General features: G+C 36.2%; 1 protein-coding gene across 3 annotated transcripts in view; it reads left to right on the top strand.

Moving 5' to 3' along the window:
* Positions 1–25,297, top strand: part of Glra2 (glycine receptor alpha 2) — a 135,553-nt gene that overhangs the window by 49,995 nt on the left and 60,261 nt on the right. For all 3 annotated transcript variants that reach the window (XM_070039298.1, XM_070039299.1, XM_070039297.1), the window contains 3 exons: positions 520–602; positions 3,276–3,413; positions 6,775–6,989. In XM_070039298.1, coding sequence (XP_069895399.1) covers positions 520–602; positions 3,276–3,413; positions 6,775–6,989 — 436 coding nt within the window. The remainder of the gene's footprint in view (positions 1–519; positions 603–3,275; positions 3,414–6,774; positions 6,990–25,297) is intronic.

Raw genomic sequence — 25,297 nt, 5'->3', positions numbered from 1 at the left:
TAGATCAGTAAATGAAAAGTCTGTGACGTTAATTAAGCACTTCCCCATTTGATGTAAAAAGAATGAAAGCTTATCACAATCAACTGTGATGATCACATCATTTATTGGCCATGAACAAAGGTCCATGGATCTAAGGTATGATGTTAAAACAGGCTAGATCTCATGTCTGTTGGACATTAATGTGGATAAGAGCTCAATGTTCGTCTTATACCCTCTCTTAGTGATCTTGTTCACAAGATTGAACTTGAGATCAGCACCATTGGTGGAAGTAAGGATAAAAGAAAAGAATCAAAAGGTGGGAAATAGAATAAAGCATTGTGATGAAGTACTACAATGTTTACAATTTTTACCTATGACTACTCTTTTTATGAAAACCAGAAATTATTGCTGTGTGTCAAGCTTAGCCTTCAGTATTTAAATCAATATGTTTTGCTTAATACTAAATGGATTTTCATTTATTTCTCAAGTACTAGCTATCACAGACTGGAAAGTAAGTTTTATGTGTTTTTCTTTGCTAAGACTCACCTTGACCTTATCCTGTCCCATGGACTTGAAGAACTTTCCAATGGATGTCCAGACCTGTACAATGCAGTTGGAAAGCTGTAAGTCACCACTTGTTGAAATGATTGCTTGCTTGTTTTAACCAATGATCTGGCTCTTTTAGTGTGTAATTAAGAAGTAAATACCCACAAGACTCATTCTCTACCTATTTAGCAACATCAAGGTCCTAATGAAAGGACAGAAAAGTGTGTGTGTGTGTGTGTGTGTGTGTGTGTGTGTGTGTGTGTGTGTGTGTGTGTGTGTGTGTGTGTAGATAGGAGAAGCTCATTATCAGCATACCATAGACAACATTTCAATTTAACATACTAAATAGTCTTTCCTCATAAAAGCAGGTCTGATCTAGTCATCTTTTCTTTAAAATTAAAATGTCTCATTAGTCATTCAACTTATATAATGATTCACTCTAGATATCAGACTATTGAATTTCTTGTCATCTTATGACCATATACTTCCATCACTCCGGAGGGAACTCTTTCAGGAAGGGACAGTGTTTTTGAGAACATGCTGTAGAGGCCTCGGCCACATAAGGATATAAGAATGAGGGGTATGAGGACCAGGAATATAAATCTGTGGTAGAAAATGTGCCTAGCCTGAGGAAGGTTTTGGGTTTGATCCTCAAAAATAAATAAACAGAATGAAGTGCATGAACTGAGATGGGGTAAGACTGAAAAAGTGGCATCTTCCTTAGATAAGCAATGAATTCATAGAGGAATAGTGAGAGCAATGTCATCTATGTTGTCCCTTTTATGCCCTAGTTCAGTTGCCACTGAAGTCTTTGACATGAGCCATAAGCTGTTGATTGTCTTTTCAGTGAAGACACATGGAATTTCTTCTGACTTGCTCTTTCAGTTTCTCTGTTTGTAGAATGCGAAGAATAATAAGTATTACTGACCTACAGGGATGGTAGGAAATTTAATGAGGCAGGGGCAAGGAAATACTTTTAACTTCTTTGCTTAGGAAAATGTTAAGTGTAAAAAGACAGATCAACTATTATTTTTTTTTAAAAAGAAATGGTGACAGAGTTTTTTTGATCATTTGCAGATGTTCCTTGAAACTTCCTCTAGAAATAAGCAAAACAATGAAACATCTTTGTTTAAGACGCTGTCAGAGATAAAATAAGAAATTCTGATTATAATCTGTCTTATGTATTCATTATTTTCTCTATTGCCCCTTCTCTTGAGAAGGTGGTTGAGAAAAACACCTTGTTTAACATAATGATTCCTTCTTCATGTTTTCCTTGCTATCTATACTCTCCCTTGTTTCAAAACAACACATTTATTTTCTCTGTAAAACAGTAGTCATAACTGTCCACTGAGGCTCGTCCAAGGCTTAAGAAACTCCAATTAGTATGTATGCTTAGGTCTTACAGGACCTAGAAATAATGTAATCAATCAGCAATGAACTTCCTACTAACTTTGCAGGTAAAGGGTGGAAATTGACTTTACTTTTTGCCTCAACATTTCTTTCTTATTTTCCACCTCTTTACCTCGTCTGTCTGCTCCATGCCAAGGCTTCAGGGGTCTGATGACTATTTTTATCAAGGAGCTCACTATATAAAGGTATTTGTTGGAGGTAACCTGGATGTACATAGAATTGTATTGACGAAAGAGAGCCCTTTTCTTTGTGGACTTCCAATACTAATTATACAGGATCCCCTGCAAGTCTTTGCTTTCCATGTTTTTATTTTTGGTTGAATTTGAAAGATGATCAAATGAAAGAGGAAAGTAGATGCCAATTAAATTTGTTATTGATTTCTGGGTAGCTTGGGTGAGTCACTATCTTTCAGTAAACAAGAATAAGAATCTATAAACTTAATAAAGGTTATTGGCCAGCTCAAACCACCTATCACATCCTTTGTCCTCATCCCTCTCATTTGCACAGTTAAAGTATCACAAACAAAAGTGGAGGTAGAAAAATAATGACTGAAAGAAGAGCTGCTGTCATGTCTGGAATGGAGAAAGATGAAGAAACGCTTGACAAATAATGACCTAGTTAAGCAGGAGCTGGGTGTCAGAGCTAACTTGGGTTTATGAAACCATTAAGTATCTTACTTTGGATGGTTCAAGTCATATAACAATATGACCTTACATAACAGAGAATCTGTTTCACTTCGTATTAACAATTCTGAGAAGTGAACTTACTTATCAAGACATTAGCATACATGATTCTTCTTTTTTGCCTATCTTTTCAGGTTATAGTATCTGGCTGAAGCCTTCCCCACTTGTTAAAGTAACTGACAGTTGACCTTCTATAATCCATGTCATTTTCTCTCAGTAAAGCTAGTAGACCCTAGAAACAGGGTCAAATCTGCAATGTTTTAAGCAGGCCTGTACTAAATTCATTTTCAGTAATACAAAGAATGGTTTCACTTGAATCGTGAATTGGATTATTCTACTGGACTGCCACAGTAATAATTTTGTTAAAATAAAGTCTTCAAAGGAAATTTTGTGTTTACTTGTTAGTTTTTCAGAGATAGCGAATAAAGGGGCAAGAGAAAATAGATTTTTTTAGATGCATCCTTTCATTACACAGAAATAGCTTGCCTTTGGCTCCAATGACATATAGCCATTGTGGCAATTACAGCTCTGTTATTAAGAATGCTTTGCAATGTGTCTGCTTTAGATGATTTCCTTATTTGTTTATTTACATGTCTAGCCTTTCAAATTTCTTTGAAAAGATACACTCAGTTTTTCACTTCTATTTCTTTACTCCAGTTGGGTACACAATGAATGACCTGATATTTGAGTGGTTGAGTGATGGTCCAGTACAAGTTGCCGAAGGACTGACACTGCCTCAGTTTATCTTGAAAGAAGAGAAGGAACTGGGCTATTGCACAAAACACTATAACACTGGTAAGTAAGTCTTCTATCACATCCTAAACCCAACTGGGCTCCATTGGTTGCTCAGAGAAGATAGGACATATCTTCTTATCTTAACTGATGCACATTTACCAAGCAAATGTAGCTCAAAAACCCCTTGACAGATACAATTCCTATACTCATTGGAATAGATCAGTGAGCACATAGATAATTTCTCAAAACAAAGACAGAAAAGGAGAGAACTAGCGATCTTTTGTTATTCTCTCGCTAAACATCTGCTGTCAATTGAGTGCGGAAAGGTGTAGGAGACCACATTAGGGGTGCAGGAAACAAAGCCTGGCACATTCCTGACACCCATCTTTGTGTTGGATCCTGAGCTCAATTTGCACACCCAGCCTTAGTGGAAGAAAGCAGTAATAATGGGGTTTCATCAATCTGAAAATAGAGCTGTTGTGCTCCACAATCCTGGAAAACAATAGGAGTTTGGGTAAACATCATTCAGAAACAACTCATCTGGTCCTAAAGTCATGTGTTATTAGTAGTGCTGATAGACATAGAGGCCATGGATTGGAGATAGTAGCAACATGTGGGCATCTGTTGTTGCCTGGAAGATTATACTTGCCCAGTAAAGTTGATTTATTTTCCTACAAATACCTATGATACCACGGAGAAAGTTAATCAAGACATGATCGTTTGTCAAAGTAACTGGTTTGGGTCCTGTGCTGAGCAGACCAGCTTAAAGAGGGGAAAATGTGCCGGGCGCTGGTGGCTCACGCCTGTAATCCTAGCTACTCAGGAGGCTGAGATCTGAGGATCGCGGTTCAAAGCCAGCCCGGGCAAGAAAGACCGTGAGACTCCTATCTCCAATAAACCACCAGAAAACCGGAAGTGGCGCTGTAGCTCAAGTGGTAGAGCGCTCACTTTGAGCTGAAGAGCTGAGGGACAGCGCCCAGGCCCAGAGTTCAAGCTTCACGACCGACAAAAAAAAAAAAAAAAAAAAAGAGGGGAAAATGTGGGGGGAAGGCAGGAACATCTTCGTCCTCCTAGAAGGATGTTAAAAGGTTAATATCTTTATTCTTATTCTTTTACATAGGTGAACTGACATTGTTAACAGTTTTGAGGGGAATTCCAAATGTCCTCAAGCAATTACACAAAGGCTAGGGAATTTGTATAATGACTGAAGGGTATATATGGTTTCTAAAAATATACATTTTAGCCAGGCCCTGGTGGCTCACAAATGTAATGTTAGCTGCTCAGGAAGCTGAGATGTGAGGATCATGGTTCAAAGCTAGCCCAGAAGGAGTGTTCATTAGGCTCTTATTGCCAATTAACCACCAAAAATCCTAAAGTGGAAGTGTGGCTCAAATGATGGAACACGAGTTGTGAATAAAAAAGGCAAAAGAACACTCCCAGACCCCGAGTTCAAGCCCTGGTACCTGCACACAAAAATGTACATTTTTCTCTTGAATAAGTCAGTTATTCAAAATTTTTGAGCTCTCCTGTTACCACTTAGGATCAAGTAGTTTTAGTGATAACTTATTATATGATATATATTAAATGAATTACATGCTATATAGTATATATTATTGGTCCTGTTTTACACATTATGTAGTGCATATTTATAACTGCAAAATTTTGAATTCTTTACTTCCACTGGCAAGTTTATCAGTCTGAAGTTCTATCTAGAATATTCAGTCTGACACAAGCATAGATTTAAAAGAAAATGAAATATTCTATATGAAATTAGTTAAATAATTCCTTAATTAGTATGTATTAATCTTAAAAATGAGGGTTGTCGTTAGTCATAAATATAATACCCTTTGATTATGTTCACCCTTTCTCTATTATTCTTTCTTCTCGTCTTCAACTCTCTTTTTCAACTTTCATGCAAAATTTTAATGGATTTCATTAAACAACTTTTGCATGTCTATACAAACCACTTCACTCATATTTTCCTCTGTCCTTTTTCTCCACCCACCTCTTACTGGTTCCCCAGAAACAGTCTCCAGGCTATGTTCATGTCCTAATTTATATCTACATTCCACATAGGAATGAAAACTTGCAGTATTTTTTGCCAGTCTGAATCTAGCCTATTTCACTGAACATGATTTCTAGCTCCATCCAGTTTCCTGCAAACACAAATTTGTCCTTCTTTATAGCTAGGTATTACTCCATTTTCCTATATACCACATTCTGTATACCACATTTTCAAATACAACACATTTTCTTTATGAATTTATCACTAGATGGCCATCTTGTCTGCTTCCATAGCCTGGCTTCTATGAACAGTACTGCTAATAGCATAGATTTTAGGTAACTTTACTATATGTGGAATTACATTCCTTTGAATATGTGCCCAGCAGTGGTATAGCTGGAACATATGGCAGTCCTAGTTTTCATTTTTTTATTATTGTAAAGATATTGTGCAGAGGGGTTACAGTTACATGAGTCAGGTAATGAGTACATTTCCTATTGAGCATTGTTACCCCCTCCTTTGTTTTTCCCCTACTATCCCTTCCCTCCCAACCTCCCCAACTCCTCCCTGACCCAAGTTGTAAAGTTCGTTTTCAACATAGTGTCTTCCACATCTCATTGTTATAATGGGTCAATCTGTATCCTTGTTTTCATTTCTTGAAGAAAGGATCCTCCATTTTGATTTCCACAGTGGTTGCACTAGCTTACATTCCCAAGAACACTGTATGAGGGTTATTTTTTCTCCACATTCCCACTAACATTTTATGTTGTTTGTTTCCTTGATGATTGCCATTCTGACTTGGGTGACATGAAATCTCAGTATTTTGTTTTTTCTAAAACATTTATTAGCATATATTAGTTGTGCAAGGAGTTTCCCTGTGATATTTCCATACATGTGTACAGCATAACCTGATCAAACTCTCCTCCTCTGTCTTGACTCCTCATTGCCGCTCTCCCATTTCTGAAATCAATTTCAACAAGATATTCCAGCCATATTTACTCTTGTTCACCTTCTTTGGTGGCCATCTTAACTTTTACGGGCACTCCACACTCAAACAGAGTCTGTTTTACATGCCTATCATTCAGAAATTTTGTTCTCATTTTTATTACCTTTATAATTAAAGAATTTTGAATATTTTCCTCATATATTGTCTATTTACACTTCTTTTGAAAGCAGAGCAATTTAAGGCCCACTTATTAATTAGAATGTTTGTCCAGTGACCCTTCAGGTTACTCATTCTCACATTAGCATTTCTATTAGTAGTCGAATTAAAAAATAATCGAATAGATAATGTCATGAGCATTTTGGATTATCTCCCTAGTTCCGTATGAATTTATTTTAAAAATAATGATAAAATAGGATACTGAAATGGAAAGATCAATTCAAATTAAAATTTAAATTATTATTTCTTACTTCTAGGAAAGTTTACTTGCATTGAGGTCAAATTTCACCTGGAACGCCAGATGGGATATTATTTGATCCAGATGTACATCCCTAGTCTGTTGATTGTCATTTTGTCCTGGGTTTCCTTTTGGATAAACATGGATGCAGCACCTGCCAGGGTTGCTCTGGGCATCACCACAGTCTTAACGATGACCACCCAGAGTTCAGGTTCTAGGGCGTCTCTGCCAAAGGTAAGAAAGCTTGCTTGGTAATGAATGAATGGAGAAGTTCACTTAAGTTGTTGTGGGGTAGAGAATTCTGTGAGGACAGAAATTTTGCCATCAGTCAAGTACTATTGGACTTGTGAGTGGGTTAAAGGGCTGAATTTGAGAGCTTAGGGCTCTGAGGATATAGGGAAATCTTCAAAATCAGCTTGGTTAGAGGAAAACAGGATCTAGATTAAGAGAGAAGAGGAAGGAAGAATACCAGAAACATAGCCCAGGGATCTGAAGAAACCCTGCAGTGATTTTGACTTCAGATGTTTATGAGTCATGACACTTGTGGGAATTAGAGTAAAACAAAGGTAGGTTATGTTGCATTCTTAACTATTTATTGGTGAGGCTACTGCAATCCAAATATCCAGTGAAGTAATTTGCAACAATAAAAGTTGGAATTAAGATCCTGGAAGTATCTATAGGAAATGAATGTCTAATATTAGGATGCACACAATCAGATAGATGGATGTTTGCTAAACCTTAATTCCTTTAGTGGTTGATTGGGTCTTTTTTAGTCTTATTTTGATTGGTTATTTTTGACTGACATAGTTACTTAGAGAAGAAATAGTGGACTGACTCAAAGTTGTAAAATAAAAGAGGAACAGAAATGGTGGCAGGTTAACAGAGATGCATGGGGTGAGTTTCAGGGGCACATAAACATTTTGTATCATCGAAAATAATGCTTCATGCAAGACTGTATGATCCATTCTTATGAAAGGCAGGCTGTCTTCATTTGTCAATATTGCTTAAATAAGTAATGATAAATGTACTTCTTGTGTGCTTTCTCCTTTCATAGAGCATAGTGAGCCATTGACTTTGATTTTCCAGTTTAGTATTCAGTGTACTCTGTCTCACTCTGGTTGAGCAGTCTCTCCAAAATCCAGTTCCAGGAAATAATTGAGATGTAATCCCTTGCCTTTGCTGGCTTGAGCTTATGCTCAGTTTTGCTGCATTTGACATGATGAGGAGTATTAGATCATGTTCTATATTATCTCCTATGTTTGGAACATAAGATGACAATATTGAGAAGGTCTGTGATTAGAATATAGGTGGATTAAATAAATACAGGGGAAATAATAATGCAACTTAATCAAGTTCCATGTCTCCAAAGATAAATATTCGCTTTTTAATGCCCATAAAGAAACACACAGAGCTGTCTCTGATACTTTTTGCATTTTCTAGAATAACAAATAATATAATGCACTCATGTCATATGTTTACTGGAATACAGATGTCAGAAATATTAACTGCTTTTTCTTCAGCTACATAATCACAGACCAATTTGACTGAATAGAAACCCTAACCTATATTATGCCCCCATCCCAGACACATTCATTTGCTCATGTCTCTGTAGTTTTTAGTTATTGCCATCACTGCATGTCATCTCATTAAACCTCAGGATGCACAACCATATACTTTACAATTTAATAGGAAGATCAAGTATTAGTGACAAACTGTGAACAGATAATGTCAAAATATAAGAGAGTTAGCCTTCAACTGCCCATTGCTGTGAGCAGAGAAGTCATTTATTATCCCAAAGAGAGCTTGCATTGAAATATATTTGTTATTCATCTGATGAAGCTATTAGGATTCTATATCAATAGTCAAAACCATTTCTAACTAAGTGGTCACTGACAAGTGCTCTTTTTATGCAGATGCAATCAAGAGCGCAGATAAACCAAAAGAGGAAATAAATCAAGTCACTGAATACTTAGTTCTGAACTCATGGTTGTTATTCTTTTGCCACTAGCAAGTTTCTCTTCTTCTGTATACTTTTCCTAGGCTGTTACAAACCACGGTTGGCTCTCAAGTGACTGAGAGGAGATATGACTCATATAGATGGTGGTGAGAAACCAAAAGGGGATACAAAATGACTCAGGAAAAATAACAAGTTGACCACAGGCTTACTTACATATCTGCATCCATACCAAATACTCATCTTAATTTATAAACTGTGATCCCTAAACAGATAACTCCACTGTGCTATTTTGTAGAGCTGCTCCAGTGCCTACTGCAACACACATTTTTACAGAGTAAATGTGCACACTGCAGTTTAGAAATGAGGCATGCTAGCCAAGCACCAGTGGCTTATGCCTGTAATCCCAGCTATTCAGGAGGTTGTGTGCATGAAAGTATCAGAGCTACAACTCAGGGCCTCAGACCTCTTGCTTTTTCTTTCTTTTTTGGTTAAGGCTAGCACTTTATCACTTGAGTCACACTCACACTTCCAGCTTGTTGTTGATTAATTGGAGATAAGAATCTACAAACTCTTCTGCCTAGGCTGGCTTCAAATCATGATCAGCAGATCTCAGACTCCTGAGTAGCTAGGACTACAGGTGTGAGGCACTGGTGCTCAGTGTAAGCAGTCTTAATTTTAGACATTTATTCCTATGAAAACAACTTCATTAATTTTGTTCTTGTTTATATATATATACAACACACGGCTCATAGTAGGTGCTTAGTTAAACAGTTGGTTAGTGAATTAATGAACGGTATAGAAAATACTTATAGTTCAATGGTGTTCCCAGTATAATTTAATTTGTGATTCATCCATCCATAGCTTTTTTTCAATTAAAACTCATTGAGTGTTTAATCTGTGCCATGTATCACATTGGGAATCAATCAATAAAGAAAATACAGTACTTACCCTCAGGGGTTTGTAATCTGGTGGACTAGAAACAGGCATTTGGGATGTTGATTATTAAACAATATGGAATAGAAGGACCTAGCAAGGAGGATGCCTAATCTATTAAGAGAAGGAGGCAAGTTATGGAGGGAGGAAAAGAGAAAGGGAGGAAGCAAGAACAGTGTAAGGAAAATGGCCTGGAGGAGGGAAGCTGAGCTGACGCTCTGAAGCATATGAAGTAGGTGAAGGAGGAGGAAATAAAGGTCATTTCAGGCAATGAGGACCTTTTCCTAATAATATTTGGGCTACATTTATAAAATAAGGTTTTGAGAAGGCAATCTGGGCAGGTTTCCAGCATGTTTCACTCAATTTTAAACACATTTCAAGTAAGAAACTTGTATTTATGGACTCCAACATCGTTTCATGCCTTCCTGCCAACCGAAGCTTTTTTGTTTTGTTTTGCTTTCAGAAGTTCAGCCCCTTCCCTAAATACAGGAAATCAAATGCCATAGGTATTTTCCCATTTGAAACTGTATAATTGGTTTTTAAATATACATCTGTGCCCACCTCCAAGAAGTGGTTCTTCTGGCAAGGTTCTAACCATCTGGAGCATGAAACCCCCACTGGCCGACTAAAGGCTGGGTGTATTATTGCCTTTTCAAACTACAGGAAAATATCAGGAGGAATTGAATGGGAGACTGTGACACATTAGTCAGACTTGATATCCAGTAGAGATTAAATAATTGTTTTCCTTCATTCCATGTTTGTTACTCTAGCTGCATGATTTATAACTACTCTGAAGTACAACTTGAATTCTCATTTGTGACCATAGTCCAGATACTGTGAAGATAGGACAAGCACTGGACAGGGACAGCAGGGAGGTGCAGGTTTGCGGGTGATTCTGACAGGTCCACAACCATTTCCTTGGAGCAAAAATGAAGAGGCAGTGTCTTTAGCCATTATTAACTGTGATGCCCTATTTTCTGCATAAGGAAATTTCCCCTTCATTTTCAGCCATCTGGTCAACTAAGACCAGCTGGAACATTTTAAGCAGCTGCCAGGCCAGGACAGGCGTGGAATTTAAAACAAAAAGAGACCGTAGTCTTGCCATGTCTAGTCTTGCCTTACTCCCCACCAGAATGCTTCTAACTAGAGACTGCAGCAAGAGATATTGTTCAAGCAATAAGAGTGCTAAATACAGGAGTTTTAAATTATGAAGTTGTTTGGATGTCTGTTTTATCACTACAACATAAGGATAATTGCTGCTTGAGTCAGATACATCCTCAGCTAATTGCCATGACTTTGCTAGGTCAGGTGTGTGTGTGTGTGTGTGTGTGTGTGTGTGTGTGTGTGTGTGTGTGTGTGTGTGTGTGTGTGTGTGTGTGTGTGTGTGTGTGTGTGTGTGTGTGTGTGTGTGTGTGTGTGTGTGTGTGTGTGTGTGTGTGTGTGTGTGTGTGGTTGGGAATAGTTTTGTTTGATAAATTATCAGAATTTTATGAAATCTTGGATAAAAGATTAAAAAGGAAGAAAGCTAAGCTTCCATAAATTCATCTGTGGGCCTGCTTACTTTTTAGCCAGATGTCTACATACAAGGGAGACTTTATAAATGTTTCCTTCTGACATTTCCCAAACCACAGCAAATTGAAGAGCCATTGATGCAGGAAGTGTGTGATAAAAATATGCAGAGATGACATGTGTGAATTCCCTTGGGACAGAGCTGGTGCATTGCTGGCACTTTAGTTTAAGAATGTTGTTGGGGGAAAAAGAGAATGCTGTTGGAAAGTTTTGCAAGGAAGTTGACAGTAGAAATCACACAAGCTTTGTTTCTTCTCAAATCCTGGGAAGGCTTATACATTTTTTTTGATGAGGGTGGCATTTGAGGTCCAGGATTACTTTTGAAATCTTTATTCATTTCATTAAAATTGTCAACTCTGGCTCATACAAGCAAAATGGCTTTTGTCTTCTAAATACTTCACAATGAGGGGGGGAGAGAACTAGTTATAGAGCATGCAACACAATGAGAGGGACTGTGTTACATGTTCAGGAGACAGATAAGAAGAGACAGAGATTCTTTCCTTTATAAATGACATGTAAATGAAACTTTTTTGGTAAAAATGACTATGATAATTCCTTTCCCTACTGGCACATCTTTACTTAGCTTTTCTTATGTAGATTGAAAACTTGGCCATATAACTTATTCTGGACCGTAGGCTATGGAAAATATGGCATAGATACTTGAAGACTGATTTATAAAGAAATTTGAAAAATGCATATCGAGCAAGCTCTCCCCTCTGTTTTTGTGATCCTTTGACCACCATTCAACAAACAAGGCCAAAGCTAGATAGTTGAATAGATGATACATGACCCAGTGCTTTCAGTCACCATGGTGACCACCAGCTAACCATCAGACAGATGAGCCCATCAACTGCCACTTGACCATAAATAAGGCCAGCCACCACTCTGTGGAACAACAATGATTCATTGCACTTGACCCTAGTTCAAAATCTTGATCCATAAACGGACCCATTGATCCATTTGTCCTTTATAAACAGATAAATGGCCATTATTTTAATCCACTAAGTCTTTTGGTAGTTTGTTACATAGCAAAAGGCCACGATGGGATTGGATACAAAGGACTATGGCTGATTAATGAAAGATCTTTGGCCTAATGTGGAATTTCTTGGTAAAAGAGACATGAGGAGGCAGGGCCTGGGATAATTTTCCTTGAAAATAGATGAAGTTATTCTTTGTAAACAAATTCCATGGCACCACTATGTTTTTGAGGAAATGACTTATATCAACTTTAGTTTCTATGGAACAAGTTTATAGTAGTCTACATAATTCAGCCTGGTGGTGTTCTTTCTCCCTAACTTGCAAACCACTCTTAAGCTACTTCAAATAATTTGGAAAATTTTCTTCATCGTTTTCTACAAGACATCCCAATGAGGTGATTGTTGAGTGACTACCTCTCTATGAAATATCAGTCATCACCCCCAAACTAGCAGGCTGCTAGAGTTTTTTTTTCTGGGTACATTTCTTTATACTAAATAAACATCTTCAGAGAAACGTGCAGTATAATGCATTCACATTCATTTATCTAAAGGGCATCATCTTTATGAATTAGAATATAGATGTGGCATAATAGGAAATATTAGTAAGCTGTCTACTGATGTATTAATTTTCTATTGCTGTATAAAGAACAAATTTTATGTATCAGTTCACAGGTCTGTAGGTCTAAAGTCTGTACTGCATGGTTGGGATTTGATGCTCAGGGTCTTCAAAAGCTGAAAGCAACGTGTCAGCAGACCTGAATGGTCCTCTTGAGGTTCCTGGGGGATAATCTGTTCCCATAACCATTCCTGATTTGGGTACAAATCTGAATCTTGCAGCTATAGAGGTTGAAAGTCTCTACTTCCTTGATTCTGGCTGTTAGTTGGGGGTTACTTTTAGTCCATAGAAACTATGCACATTCCTTTTCATGCAGGCCTGCAGCGGCGAAGTGAATCCTTCTTCCACCTGGAACCTCTGACTTCCTGTAGACCCAGATTGACAGGGCTCATTAATTAGACCAAACCTGCTTAATAATCACCATACTTTAAGGTCAGCTGATTTGGGATCATATTTATACTTACTACACTCCTTCATAGCAGTACCTAGATTAGTGTTTAGTTTAATAAACAAACTAGCAGCAATGTTTATCCTAAGGACTGGCAACCTAGTGGGGATTGGGTGTTGAGAATTTTGTTTCCCATCTCTGGTTAGTGCAATCCTTTTTAGATCGCCCTCTGCATCCATTTTGCCTTTTGTACTGTATTTTCAAAATATTAGAAAAATCCTTTTTTAGCTATTTTCTGTTGAAAGTTCTTCTATAGATATCCATCTCAGAGCAAAAATCAGTGTCCTCACTGTGGGGTGCAATGTCAGCCCCTATTCCCTCTTGAATTTCTCTCTCATTGACCTATCTACGTGCTTACTGCTCTAGCTTTGCTAGCCTCCTTGCTATTTCCTGACCATGCCAGGCACTTGCTGACATCTCCAGCCCATTAAAATGGCTTCTGTGCTTCCCAGGTGTTTACACCACTAGCTTCTCTGCTTCTTCAAATCTTTATTCATATATTGCCTTCTCAACAAAGCCTTTTCTATTATTGCTCCTAACTTAGCCTAAATCAACACCCTTATGTAACTCAACTTTCCAGATCTCTTTTGTTTCTTCAAGGCACTTATCAACTTAGAGGAACATGGCAACTTATTAAATCATACTATACTAGCTACTCAGGATGCTGAGATATTAGAATTGTGTTTTGAAGTCATCATGGACAGGAAAGTCTATGAGACTCTTTGTTCAATCACAAAACATCAAGGTTTAATAGTCTAAATTTGTCTATAGCTGAAGAATATGCATCTTGTAGTCATCTTACAGCTGAAGAAGATACATTCACAAACTAAGAAATGGAATATTCTCCAAGAAGATCATATTCTACAAAATAAGTCCCAATAAAATTTAAAAATATTGAATTCATCTATATAACTTATTTTTTACAAAGAAATTGAACTACAAATAAAAAGAGATGTAAATTAACTGATAGGCATTTAAGCAACCAGAGTATTGATGAACCAATAAGGAAATTTAAACTATTTGAAGCAAATGAAATAAAAAATATAATATTGCGAAACACGTTAACTTTGATATAGTAGCTCAAGTTGATGAGCTGATGTGAAATTTTGTCAAAGTAGCAAAGTATAAAATTAACCCACAAAAATCAGTAGCTTTTTTGTATGCCAACAATGAGAAGATTGAGACTAAAATCAGGAAAGCAATTCCATTTGTAATAGACTCAAAAAATAAAAATAAAATACCTAGGAATTAACCAAAGATGTGAAGGACCTCTATGATGAAAACTTTAAAAGTCTGTGAGTCTCTTATTTCCAATTCATCAACAAAAATCCAGAAGTAGAGTTATAGCTCAAGTGCTAGAATGCCAACCCTGAATGGAAAAACCACATGAGAACATGAGGTCCTGAGTGTAAGCCTTAGTCCAACACATACTCACGTGCACACACACACACACACACACACACACACACACACACACACACACACACACACACACACACAATTATGAATGATGCTTTTTGTATAATATCTGTTTTTCTTAGTGTGACTATAAGCTCCATGTAGCTAAAGATTTCATCTTGCTTGCTGTTTATAAAGCCACTGAGATCAGAGTGCAAATTTAACAAATGTTTATTGATTGAATGAGGAATGAACATATACATTTCTGTGTATACATATGTGTTGAGTGTGTGTGAGTGTGTGTGTGTGTGCGTGTGTCAAGAATAAAAAGAACACATAGCTAGGAGCCTATCTTTCCTTAATAGGTTATGTTTAGTACAGAAAATCCCAGATGTATACACTGTTATTCTACTATAACGTTTTCTATAATATTTCACTTCTCTGATAGCATCAAATACTGTTTGTTTTAATTTAATTTTATTGTCAAGGTGATGTACAGAGGGGCTGCAGTTACATACATAAGGTAGTGAGTACATTTCTTATCCAACTTGTTACTCCCTCCCTCATTTTTCTCCCACTTACCCTCCCCCAACCCCCCTGTAAGTTACAGATCCAACATAGTATCTTGTGAGTATTGCTGTTGCATTGATTCCCCCTTTGTCCTTTGTCTCACCATTTTGTTGTTCCCCTTCCCTTCCCTAATTCAGACAAATGTATATACCATACCCAGGGTACCAAAATCACATACAGTGACAATTTTCCTATGGTTTATCTCCTGTTGGCATCAAATACTGTTTTATATTCAAATTTCATTGAGAAATATTACTTACAGAGTATGCTAACCAAAGGAATATTTTTTGACTTCTCTACTTTTTGTCTTGTATGCAAGTTTATCTGTTTGGGGAAGGCAAGAGGGAGCACAGAAATGGTGGGACAAAGGGTGAACAAATGCAGCAGTGGTACTCACTAGACACTATGTTGAAAAAGAACTAAATAATTTGTGAGGGAAAAGTGTCGAGAGGGACAAAATGGGAGAAAACGAGGGAAGAGGTGACACTGTCAAAAAAGAAATGTACTCATGTCCTGGCTTATGTAATTGTAACCCCTCTATACATCACCTTCACAACAACAATTTTAAAGAGAAAAGAATGGTTTAAATATGAAGACATCCAGAGAGGATGCTTTTATCTCAGCTTTGCTTCCTCAGTACTCTGACAACTGAATTAGAGGATTCTTAATGGTGATGCAGGTACTCCATATCCTTTCTCACTTCCCAGTTTGTTCAGATTGAGCTTATCCTTTGAATTCTGATCGTGGTATCCAGAGGCCTCTTCATTTGGGTGCTCTATAGCATCTCTTCTATGGGACCCCAGATGCCAGAAAACGAGCTCCTTTTTCTTTGTGTTGCAAAACCTGTGTATACTGTTTTCCTCTGATTTTAAGGGGTCATTAAAGACAATCTGCACTATGCAATCTAAAGAATGCATTGGATTGCATTATACGACTTGAAAAGCCACAAGCTTCAAGTTGAAGCAAATTATATGACATGTCTAACACCATATTCATAACCCTAGCTTCTGTGGGTTCCAAAGCCCTCAGATCCACCTCTTCATTTCTAAGTGTTGGGTAGACTTTGTTTAGTTTCCTTCTTGTTACATCCTGGCCTAGAGCTTCTCCCCAGATAGTAACATGGAGAAATATTCAGGACAAACCTTAATTTTCTTCCTCACCTTTCAAGGATCACTGTCTTGTTTGACTGATGTCTAATACTTTGACAATAATCTTTTCATATATTTCATTCATTTTTTTGTTGATTCAGGATAAAGGGTAGGTCTCATCCCTGTTACTCGATCTTTACCACAAGCAGAAGTCATGGCCATAGTTTTAAATATTTGTTTTAAAAATTTGACATAGGATGTAAGTAAGTTGAATATGACAATTTAGATAAATGAAGTAGTTATCAGAATTGGCATTAATTTCTAAATGCTAAGAATTTGCATGTTCTACTCAAGAAAGACTACATTTATTAAATAGTATTTGAACTCCAAGACTAAGGATATGTTTTTTATAAAGGAATTAATAATTGGCATGCATGGATATGAGTACTAATATCATAATAGAGAAATACATTTATTTCTTAAAATATTTCATGTAAATATTTTTTCAAAGTGATATATTCCAATGTATATTATAATTGCTGAGTGTTCTAAATCTTTTATCACACATTGTGGACTGTCTCCCATCCAGCAACTCCTTTTCACATAACCATCTTTATTAATGGTCCATGCTTGCTCTGTGAATGCTGTCACAAAGTCATGCATTCACTTTAACTAGGCTCAATTCAATTCAATAAATACTCAAGGTATAACACCTGCATTACACATTAAGCAGGACCAAAGGATTGTTACATAGTTCTTTCATCGTGAGGAATTTATGACCTAGTACAAGTGTCAGAAACAGCCAGCTATGATAACATGATTATAATCCCAGCTTCTCAAAAAGAGGATCACTATTCAAGGCCAGCTAGGACAAAATTATTGAGAGCCCCCCATCTCAACAAACACTTTGTGATCCCAGCTACACCAGAGGCATAGGTAGGAGGATTATGGTCCAAGTCAGGCCTTGGGCAAACACATGAGACCCTATCTAAAAAATAACTAGAGTGAAAAGGGCTAAGACTGTGACAAGTGGTACAGTGCCTGCCTAACAAGCGTGAAGCCCTGAATTCAAACCCCAGTATAGTGCACCAAATGTCAGAAAACATCATCTGAAAAAGCTAGATAGCAAAGATTTTAGGCTTGTACGCCATAACTCTGTCACAACTCTCCATCAGTTGTTACATAAAGGCATCAATAGATAATGTATAAAGAAATGGTCATGGCTGTATTCCAATAAAAAACCACTGATCTAAGCAGAGAAGTACAAGCATAGAAGGATATATTTATCCTAAACATGATGAGAAATGAATGTTATGAGATGCTGTAGAAGGATCATATGTTATTACTCAGTTTGTAAATAAAATAATGGTAGGGTGGAAGCAGCAACATTTAAGTTGATGTATTAAGATTCAATAGAATTTTAATAAGCAGGAATGGTGAGAGAACACCCCAAATAAATAACAAATAGGAGTAGGCACTGAGGTTTGAAGGGAAAAAGTCATTATGCTAAGCCAGTACTCCTATCGCATTCAGGAGTGAAGTAGAAACATAAAGAAATGTAAACCCTTTGCATCAATCCACACAGAGCTATTAAACTCCTCTCCTTGCTCTTTTATACCATTCTGTCTTATATTATATTTAATTTTTATATTTCTTGGTTCCTCAACTAGATAATTCTTACCTTTAGGGTAAGAATTCATATCTGAATCTGTAGCACAGAATGGGAGCTAGCAGCCAAGCAAATATACTTGAGTTAATAAATATTAATATCTTAAAATAAAAGTTCATAAGTGGACACATTAACTTCATCCCAAACCACTTGCATTTACTTAATAAACACGGGAGTCCTATAGACATTTAGAAACTAGCCCAGCTATTTCCAAGGTTGAGAGTGGGGGAATCGTAGTTCAAGTATAGCATATACCAAAAGTTCACAAGACCCTATCTCTATCAATAAGCTAGGCAATAGTGATGTGTACCTGTGATGTGAGCTACATGCAAGGAATAGCTAAGAAGTTGTGGTCCAAAGATGGCTCTGGAGGGAAAATGCAAAGAACCACCTCACAAGTAAATAAATCAATGAAACCCCCACAAAACCAAAAATTCAGGGAACTAAGGGCATACCCCCACTGGTAGAGAACCTGCCTAAGCAAGCATAAGGCCCTCAATTCAAACCCATTACTTCCAAAAGAAAGTAGCAGCCCATTTGGCAGGACTAGAAAATGTTGACTCTTCACAATATTATCAACATTATTATTATTTTTTGTTTTGCTTTGCTTTGGTTCTTTGTTTCTTTTGAGATAAGACCTCACTATGTTGCCCAGGCTGGCTTAGAAGATGCTATGTAGACTAGACTGGCCTCAAACTCATGATCCTCCTGGCCTCAGCCTCCAAGTACTAGGGTTACAGTGATATAACCCAGCTTCAAGTTTATTTTTCAACAAAGCTTTTGGTAAGACATCTTTCAATTGTACATAGGTTAATTCCTTTAACCCCCCGTCATTTAGATTTGTCCACAATTAGTAGGCACTTGAAATACAGCTTCTATGTTCTCCACAATCTATTTGAAGAAAATCCATGTAGATAAGTACTAGAGCCATATTTTTAATCAAAAGGTTAATTAAATGAATTAATCTTTATATTTGAATACATTTTGCACAGAATTAGGAATAAATAATTTAAATGGGTTAAAATAAAGTCGGTGTTATATTAAAGTGAATATTAAAGCTTAGGAAATGAGTTAAAAACTTATGTGTTCAATTAATTATTTAGCAGCAGACAAAATTGCCTATGGCAAATTTAACCTGAGAAGACAGGAAAGCTGATAAAATTCTGAAATCCTCCTGGAATCAGTACCTAGATAAAAAGCATTTTGTAAAATGTATAGTATCTCACAAAGACATTGTTTCTAAGTAGTTCTTTAAAGAGAAACACCAAAATGGTTACCATTTAAATGAATCTCCTGAATTACAATAAGAGTAAATAACAGCAGAATTATAAATCAACTTTGTCATCTCCACTGAGAATATGAAAAGATGGAACCTGACTATACATGTGTGGCACGCAGAAGATGATTCCCAGGATCATATAATGAAGTTTGTAGGCACAGATAGTAATGTCATCCATTAGTAGGATCTGTTTAGGTAATGCTTGTATATCTGTGAGACTATGTAGATGGTAGCTTATGAGTAGAAATGTTCTTTTGTTGGGAAATGTCATCAAATAAGCAAATAAGAATTAAGAGCTAAAGACCATATACCTGTTCAGAAGGAAATGCCTTATATGACCAGGAAATAATGTATATATCAAAACACAAACACTTTCTCTTATAGTCTTTTTAGGCCTAGAAAAGTTACTCTGTTCTTTATTAATTATTAATTATTAATCAAATTATGGTCATATAAGTTGTGTCTTTCATGTTGGAAACAATCACTACGTAGGTGTTTTGAACAGTATGATCTCCATCTCCAAATTATGGGGACTGAATAGTATACTTTGAATGCAAAGAATTACCATGTTTCCCTTCCTTTCCAAACACAATAACTACTTCTGGTCTTTTGAGACTCAATTGGCATTGAGTCAAACAAACAAATGCATGTTAGAGATATGTCTGTCAAAAGGAAACAGGAATCAATGGAATGAATTGTCATCCTCCAAAGCTATAACTATTGAAACAACAAAATAAAGTAGTATTGGATTATAATTCAAATTATAAAATATATATCTATGGCCCCATACTGAGACAAATAAAGATAAAAATAAAGATAATTAGGGGAAGATAAATATCTCCGGCAGGATAATTTTTTTAAAAAAATATGTGGCTGCTTTATCATCAAGGACATAAAGCCTTAACTCTCCACTACTTAAATGAGGGCTTCCCATAATGATTTTGTTCCAAAGAGTAAAGTATACCCAAAAAGAAACTTTCTAGTGTAGAAACCTGAAAGAATACTACCTCAGCCAGTGATAAGCCATGTTGACAATATGTACCCTAGATATGACACGACCCAAAATGGAAATTTATGTCTGTGGTCCTGATCCACACCCATAATCTTGGCATAATCATGAGTGAAAAATGAAGTACTTCCAAAGTACAAAGTATAATATATAATACCTAAGCAGTATGTCTCCAAAGCAAGGTCAGCAAAAAAGAGATTGACAAACTTAGTCAAAAGAAGCCTAAGATGACTTGATGATTAAATCTAATGTTCTACCTTGGCTTGTATCCTTCAATAAAAATGAATTTATAAGCCCAGCTTGGGTCTCTGGGTCCCTCTAGACAAATAAGAAACTCTAAGGAAACAGAGTCACACACACACAATCTGATATATATATATATATATATATATATATATATATATATATATATATATCACATATATAGATGGTATATATTTGATATATCTGATATATATATACCATTTATATGGATAGATGCTATATAATATAGATGATTTATAGATAATATAGATGATGTATCTATTTATATGTCATATGATCGATCTATCTATATATTTATATACCTGGCTGCCAGAGTTCCACCAGGTAGATGGTGTAGAATTATGGGAAAATTAGCTCAAAAAATAGAAGCAGTTACCCGCAGGATGGAGAAAAGGCAGCAAGGAAGCTTTCATCCACTAAAGGAACAGACTTGACCACAGATATCTAAGGCTGAGAAGTATGGGAAGCTGACTTAGTAGGAAACATAAATATTTAGCCCTTTGGTAAATGTACAGATTCAAAATCCCTCATCCATACTTCTAAAATCCCCCTAGCTCTAAAAACCAGAGTTTATCATAGAATGTTTGGCATTTAAACCTGCTCTGAACTGAGGCTAATTACAGGTTTCTACATATCCCATTTAGTATGAATATTCATACTGTTTTGCAAACAAATATTAATGTGTTTGATTACAGGGTCTTCCCAAGTACACACTATTCCCAAATAGTGTATAATAAATTGCATATGTTATTATGATAGCTTAATAAAATATGAAACACTCTAAGTTACAATGCATAATTGCTCCCATAGGTTATATAAGGGATGCATTTATATTAGTACACATATTAAAGTGCATAAGTGACCATTTATATATATATATATATATGTATCTAGAAATAAGAACTATAAAAATAAAGATGATACAATTATTTTAAAATCCTGCAAAGCACTGGAAATAAAATATAAAATATACAATGTCTATACTCTTTGGAAGTCACATATGTTAACTCTATTAATAGTAATGCATTATTTTTTAGTAATACATCATTTTTAAAAATCTTCAAGTATCTTTTATGCTCTTTATTTTTACCATCAAAGCAAGGCTTGGGCATAAGCAGGACAAATACTAGTATGACTTTTATGGATAAGCAAGTAGTACCTAGAGAAGGCTTGACTAGAAAACAAAATGAAATCTTGGCACCAGGTTTGCTAACCACCAGTGAAGTGTCCTTAACTCTGTCCTCTGGAATCTGAGATGGAAGGAGGTATTGAATTGGAATTTTGAGCATAGGTAAAAGCATGAGAAACCATAAGAAAGTTACTTAATACGTGGGTTCTTTGATATGTGGAGGACTACATAAAAGAAGGCTTGCCAATAATTTTTGGAAAGAACTTGTACAAAATATCTTCAAACTCTACAGATTTAACTAGCCATATCTTCAAAGAATCTATGATGATTTTATATTTTTCTTTGCTTCTGCAACTAACATCTTTCATTATTGCTTATTGTTTACTGAAAATCCAATTTTTGAAACATTCTGTCATTCAAATAAGCATTTTAGCATATAGTGGTAATGATGAAATATTATTTTAATCCTACAACTTAACCAGTGGTCTAGACTTACTGAAAATATAATTGAAATCACAAAAAAGTGTCTATGAATTCAATATCTTTACACCAGCTTCTACAGGAATTTGATAATTAGTAGCATAAAAGTAGAGGTATATTTATTCATTCTACCTACAAGAGTTGCTGAAAATATGGGTCCCAACAAATGCTATGTCCACCAGTATTGCAGTCCATTTTTATATGATTAACAATAAAATTTACTAATATTATTAGTCAAACATCTAACTGAAATAAGCTACTCTAATAAGCCTTTTTATATACTGGTTATTTCCAAATAGTTTTTCGCTTTATGTATTGGCCAGCTTGGCTGTGATACTCCTGTTTGTGCTTCCTTTTGTGGCTGGGATGACAGGCATATACTACTGTGCCCAGCCATTGTGATTCCTATAGATCTTGGGATGACAAACAATTGCCACTGATATGAAGCATGTGTGTTCAATATGCGTCGATGACATGAATAACTAGAGGAAATTTGAAAATTTCTCATTGGTTGAAAATCCATACCAGAGTCAAGGAAATCTTCAACATCTAATAAAATTTAACAACAACACTCAGAAAAAAATTCTCTTCTGCACTGCAATTATTTATGTTCTTCTGTATCCAATGACAATGCTTCCTTAGTTCAATGCCAGCACGAACCCCAGGGAACCTGTTAAAGGCAAGTCTTCACTTCTATGCCCCTATGTCTCGGTTCTGCTTTTCTGCCCTTCAGCCTCAGATACTGCCCATCATTGGCAATTGTGGTGTTTTGGGTTATTTTTTATATTTTATATTTTTTTATTAATAAGTTTTTAATTGTGAAAATACCGTACAGAAGGGTTACAATTACATGAGCAAGATAATGAGTACATTTCTTATCAGGCAATGTTGCCTCCTCCTTTGTTTCCCCTTCCCATCCCTGCCTTCCCCCCTCCCTCCCCCCCCCCCCAGCCAAAGTTGTAAAGTTCATTTTTCAACATAACGTCTTGTACATCTCATTGTTGCCATGGGTCCACCTGTATCCCTATTTTTTTTTTTTAGGATCTTACTGTGTAGCCCATGATGAGCTCAAACTCACTATTCAGCTCAAAATGGCCTTATACTTGTGATCCTCAGATACTTGCGTTGCCTTTATTATTTATGTTGTTATTGTAAAAATACTGTACAGAGGGGTTACAGTTACATGAGCAAGGTAATGAGTACATTTCCTATACCTCCTCCTTTGTTTTTCCCCTACTATCCCTTCCCTCCCCACCTTCCCAACTCCTCCCTCCCCCAACCCCAAGTTGTAAAGTTTGTTTCAACATAGTGTCTTATATATCTCATTGGGTCAACCTGTATCCTTACTTCAATATTTTGTTATTTCCCTTCCCCTTCCCAAATTAGGAAAATGTATATATAAGATGCAGGGCAACGGCATCCACCACAGTGAAAACAGGGGTTTTACTGTGGGGGGAAGAACATATAAGAGAAAAAAAAAATCACATAGTACATTTTAAATATGTTAAAAACAATAGCAAGAAAGAAAAAACTACTTGTGTCCCTATCTTGGGGTTCATTTCCCTTAGCATCATCTTATATGATCATATGTACGTAGCTTTTGATCTTTTCTGCTTGTCCTAGATTTATACTAGTTATTGGAAATAAGGGAAACCATGGGACCTATCTTTCTTTGGGTCTGGCTTACTTCACTTAATATAATTTTTTCTGTCTTTCCATTTCCTAACAAATGGGGTGATGTCATTCTTTCTGATGGAGGCATAGAATTCCATTGTATAAATATAACACATTTTCTTGATCCATTCATCTACTGAGGGGCAGCTGGGTTGGTTCCATATCTTAGCTATGGTAAATAATGCTGCAATAAACATAGTTGTGCTGGTAGCTTTAGTATGGTCTTGTTTGTAAACATTTGGGTAAATGCCCAAAAGTGGGATTGCTGGGTCATAGGGGAGCTCTATGTGGAGTCTTTTGAGGAACCTCCATACTGCTTTCCAAAATGGTTGAACAAGTTTACACTCCACCAACAATGCAGTAGGGTTCCCTTCTGGCCACATCCCCTCCAGCATCTGTTGTTATTAAGATTTCTTGATTATAGCCATTCTAACTGGGGTGAGATGGAATCTCAATGTTGTTTTGATTTGCATTTCTTTTATGGCTAGAGAAATTGAGCATAATCCTCAAAGAAACAACTGCCCGATAAATAAGTGGGTTAAAGACTTAAAGAGAAACTTCCATTGCCTTTATTAAGATTGCAAATTCTCACAATGCCTGAGGATCACACCAAATTTTACCTTTTCTGCCATAGTTAGGTTTATCTTTTCTTTTAAGCCAAATAATTCTTAAAAGTAATTTTTTTAAAAATTCATGTAATACAAAGTGCACCATGAAAAAGTCATAATGGAACCTATTTTTAAAATTTGCACGGCAGGTGATAGGTTTGGATAGGAGGATAGTCCAAAGCTGGGTCTAGGCAAAAGCAAGACCCTGTGTAAAAAAAAAATAATAAAGCAAAAAAAGTAGTTCAGGTAACTGAAGTGGTAGAGCATCTGCCTAGCAAGTATGGAGCCCAGAGTTCAAATTCCAATACTTCGAAAAATATAAAGTAAAATAAAATTTGCAAGAAAGTTAGAAAGATATGCAAGTTGGTGAAGGAGACATAAAAAGTATAATAGAACAAGTGAATGTGATCAATGTACATTATATACATGTATGGAAATGTCACAATGAAACTTTCCTTTTGTATAATTAATATAGGCTAACAAAATACTTTTTAAAAGAAAATTTATAAGGAAAAACCTAAGTGAAGTAAATGCAATGTTCTGTTCTTTAGACATATAATAACAAGAAATCCATGTAGCCATAACTAAATAAATCATGAAAAAAATTATGGCCAAATGCAATGGGAAACGAATATCTTGACACCAGCTGCTAAAGGATGTGATTCCCTTCCAAATATAATGAATCAGTAGAGAAAGCATGGGCAGTCAGTACCATTCTCTCTTCCCCCATTGTACCTAGTGGCCAATGAGCTGGATGACTAAACAATTATTTCTAGTTGTGCTTTGAAATACCTCGTTCCTGAGAAATTGTTTCTGACATGCCACTGGCACATACAAGGGGTAGTGATGAAGACTTATTTCTGTCAGTATTATG

This window comes from Dipodomys merriami, unplaced genomic scaffold, assembly GCF_024711535.1.
Source record: "Dipodomys merriami isolate MVZ:Mamm:240054 unplaced genomic scaffold, mDipMer1.0.p SCAF_3, whole genome shotgun sequence".
Taxonomy (NCBI): Eukaryota; Metazoa; Chordata; class Mammalia; order Rodentia; family Heteromyidae; genus Dipodomys; species Dipodomys merriami.
This window is presented reverse-complemented; position numbering and strand designations above follow the sequence as displayed.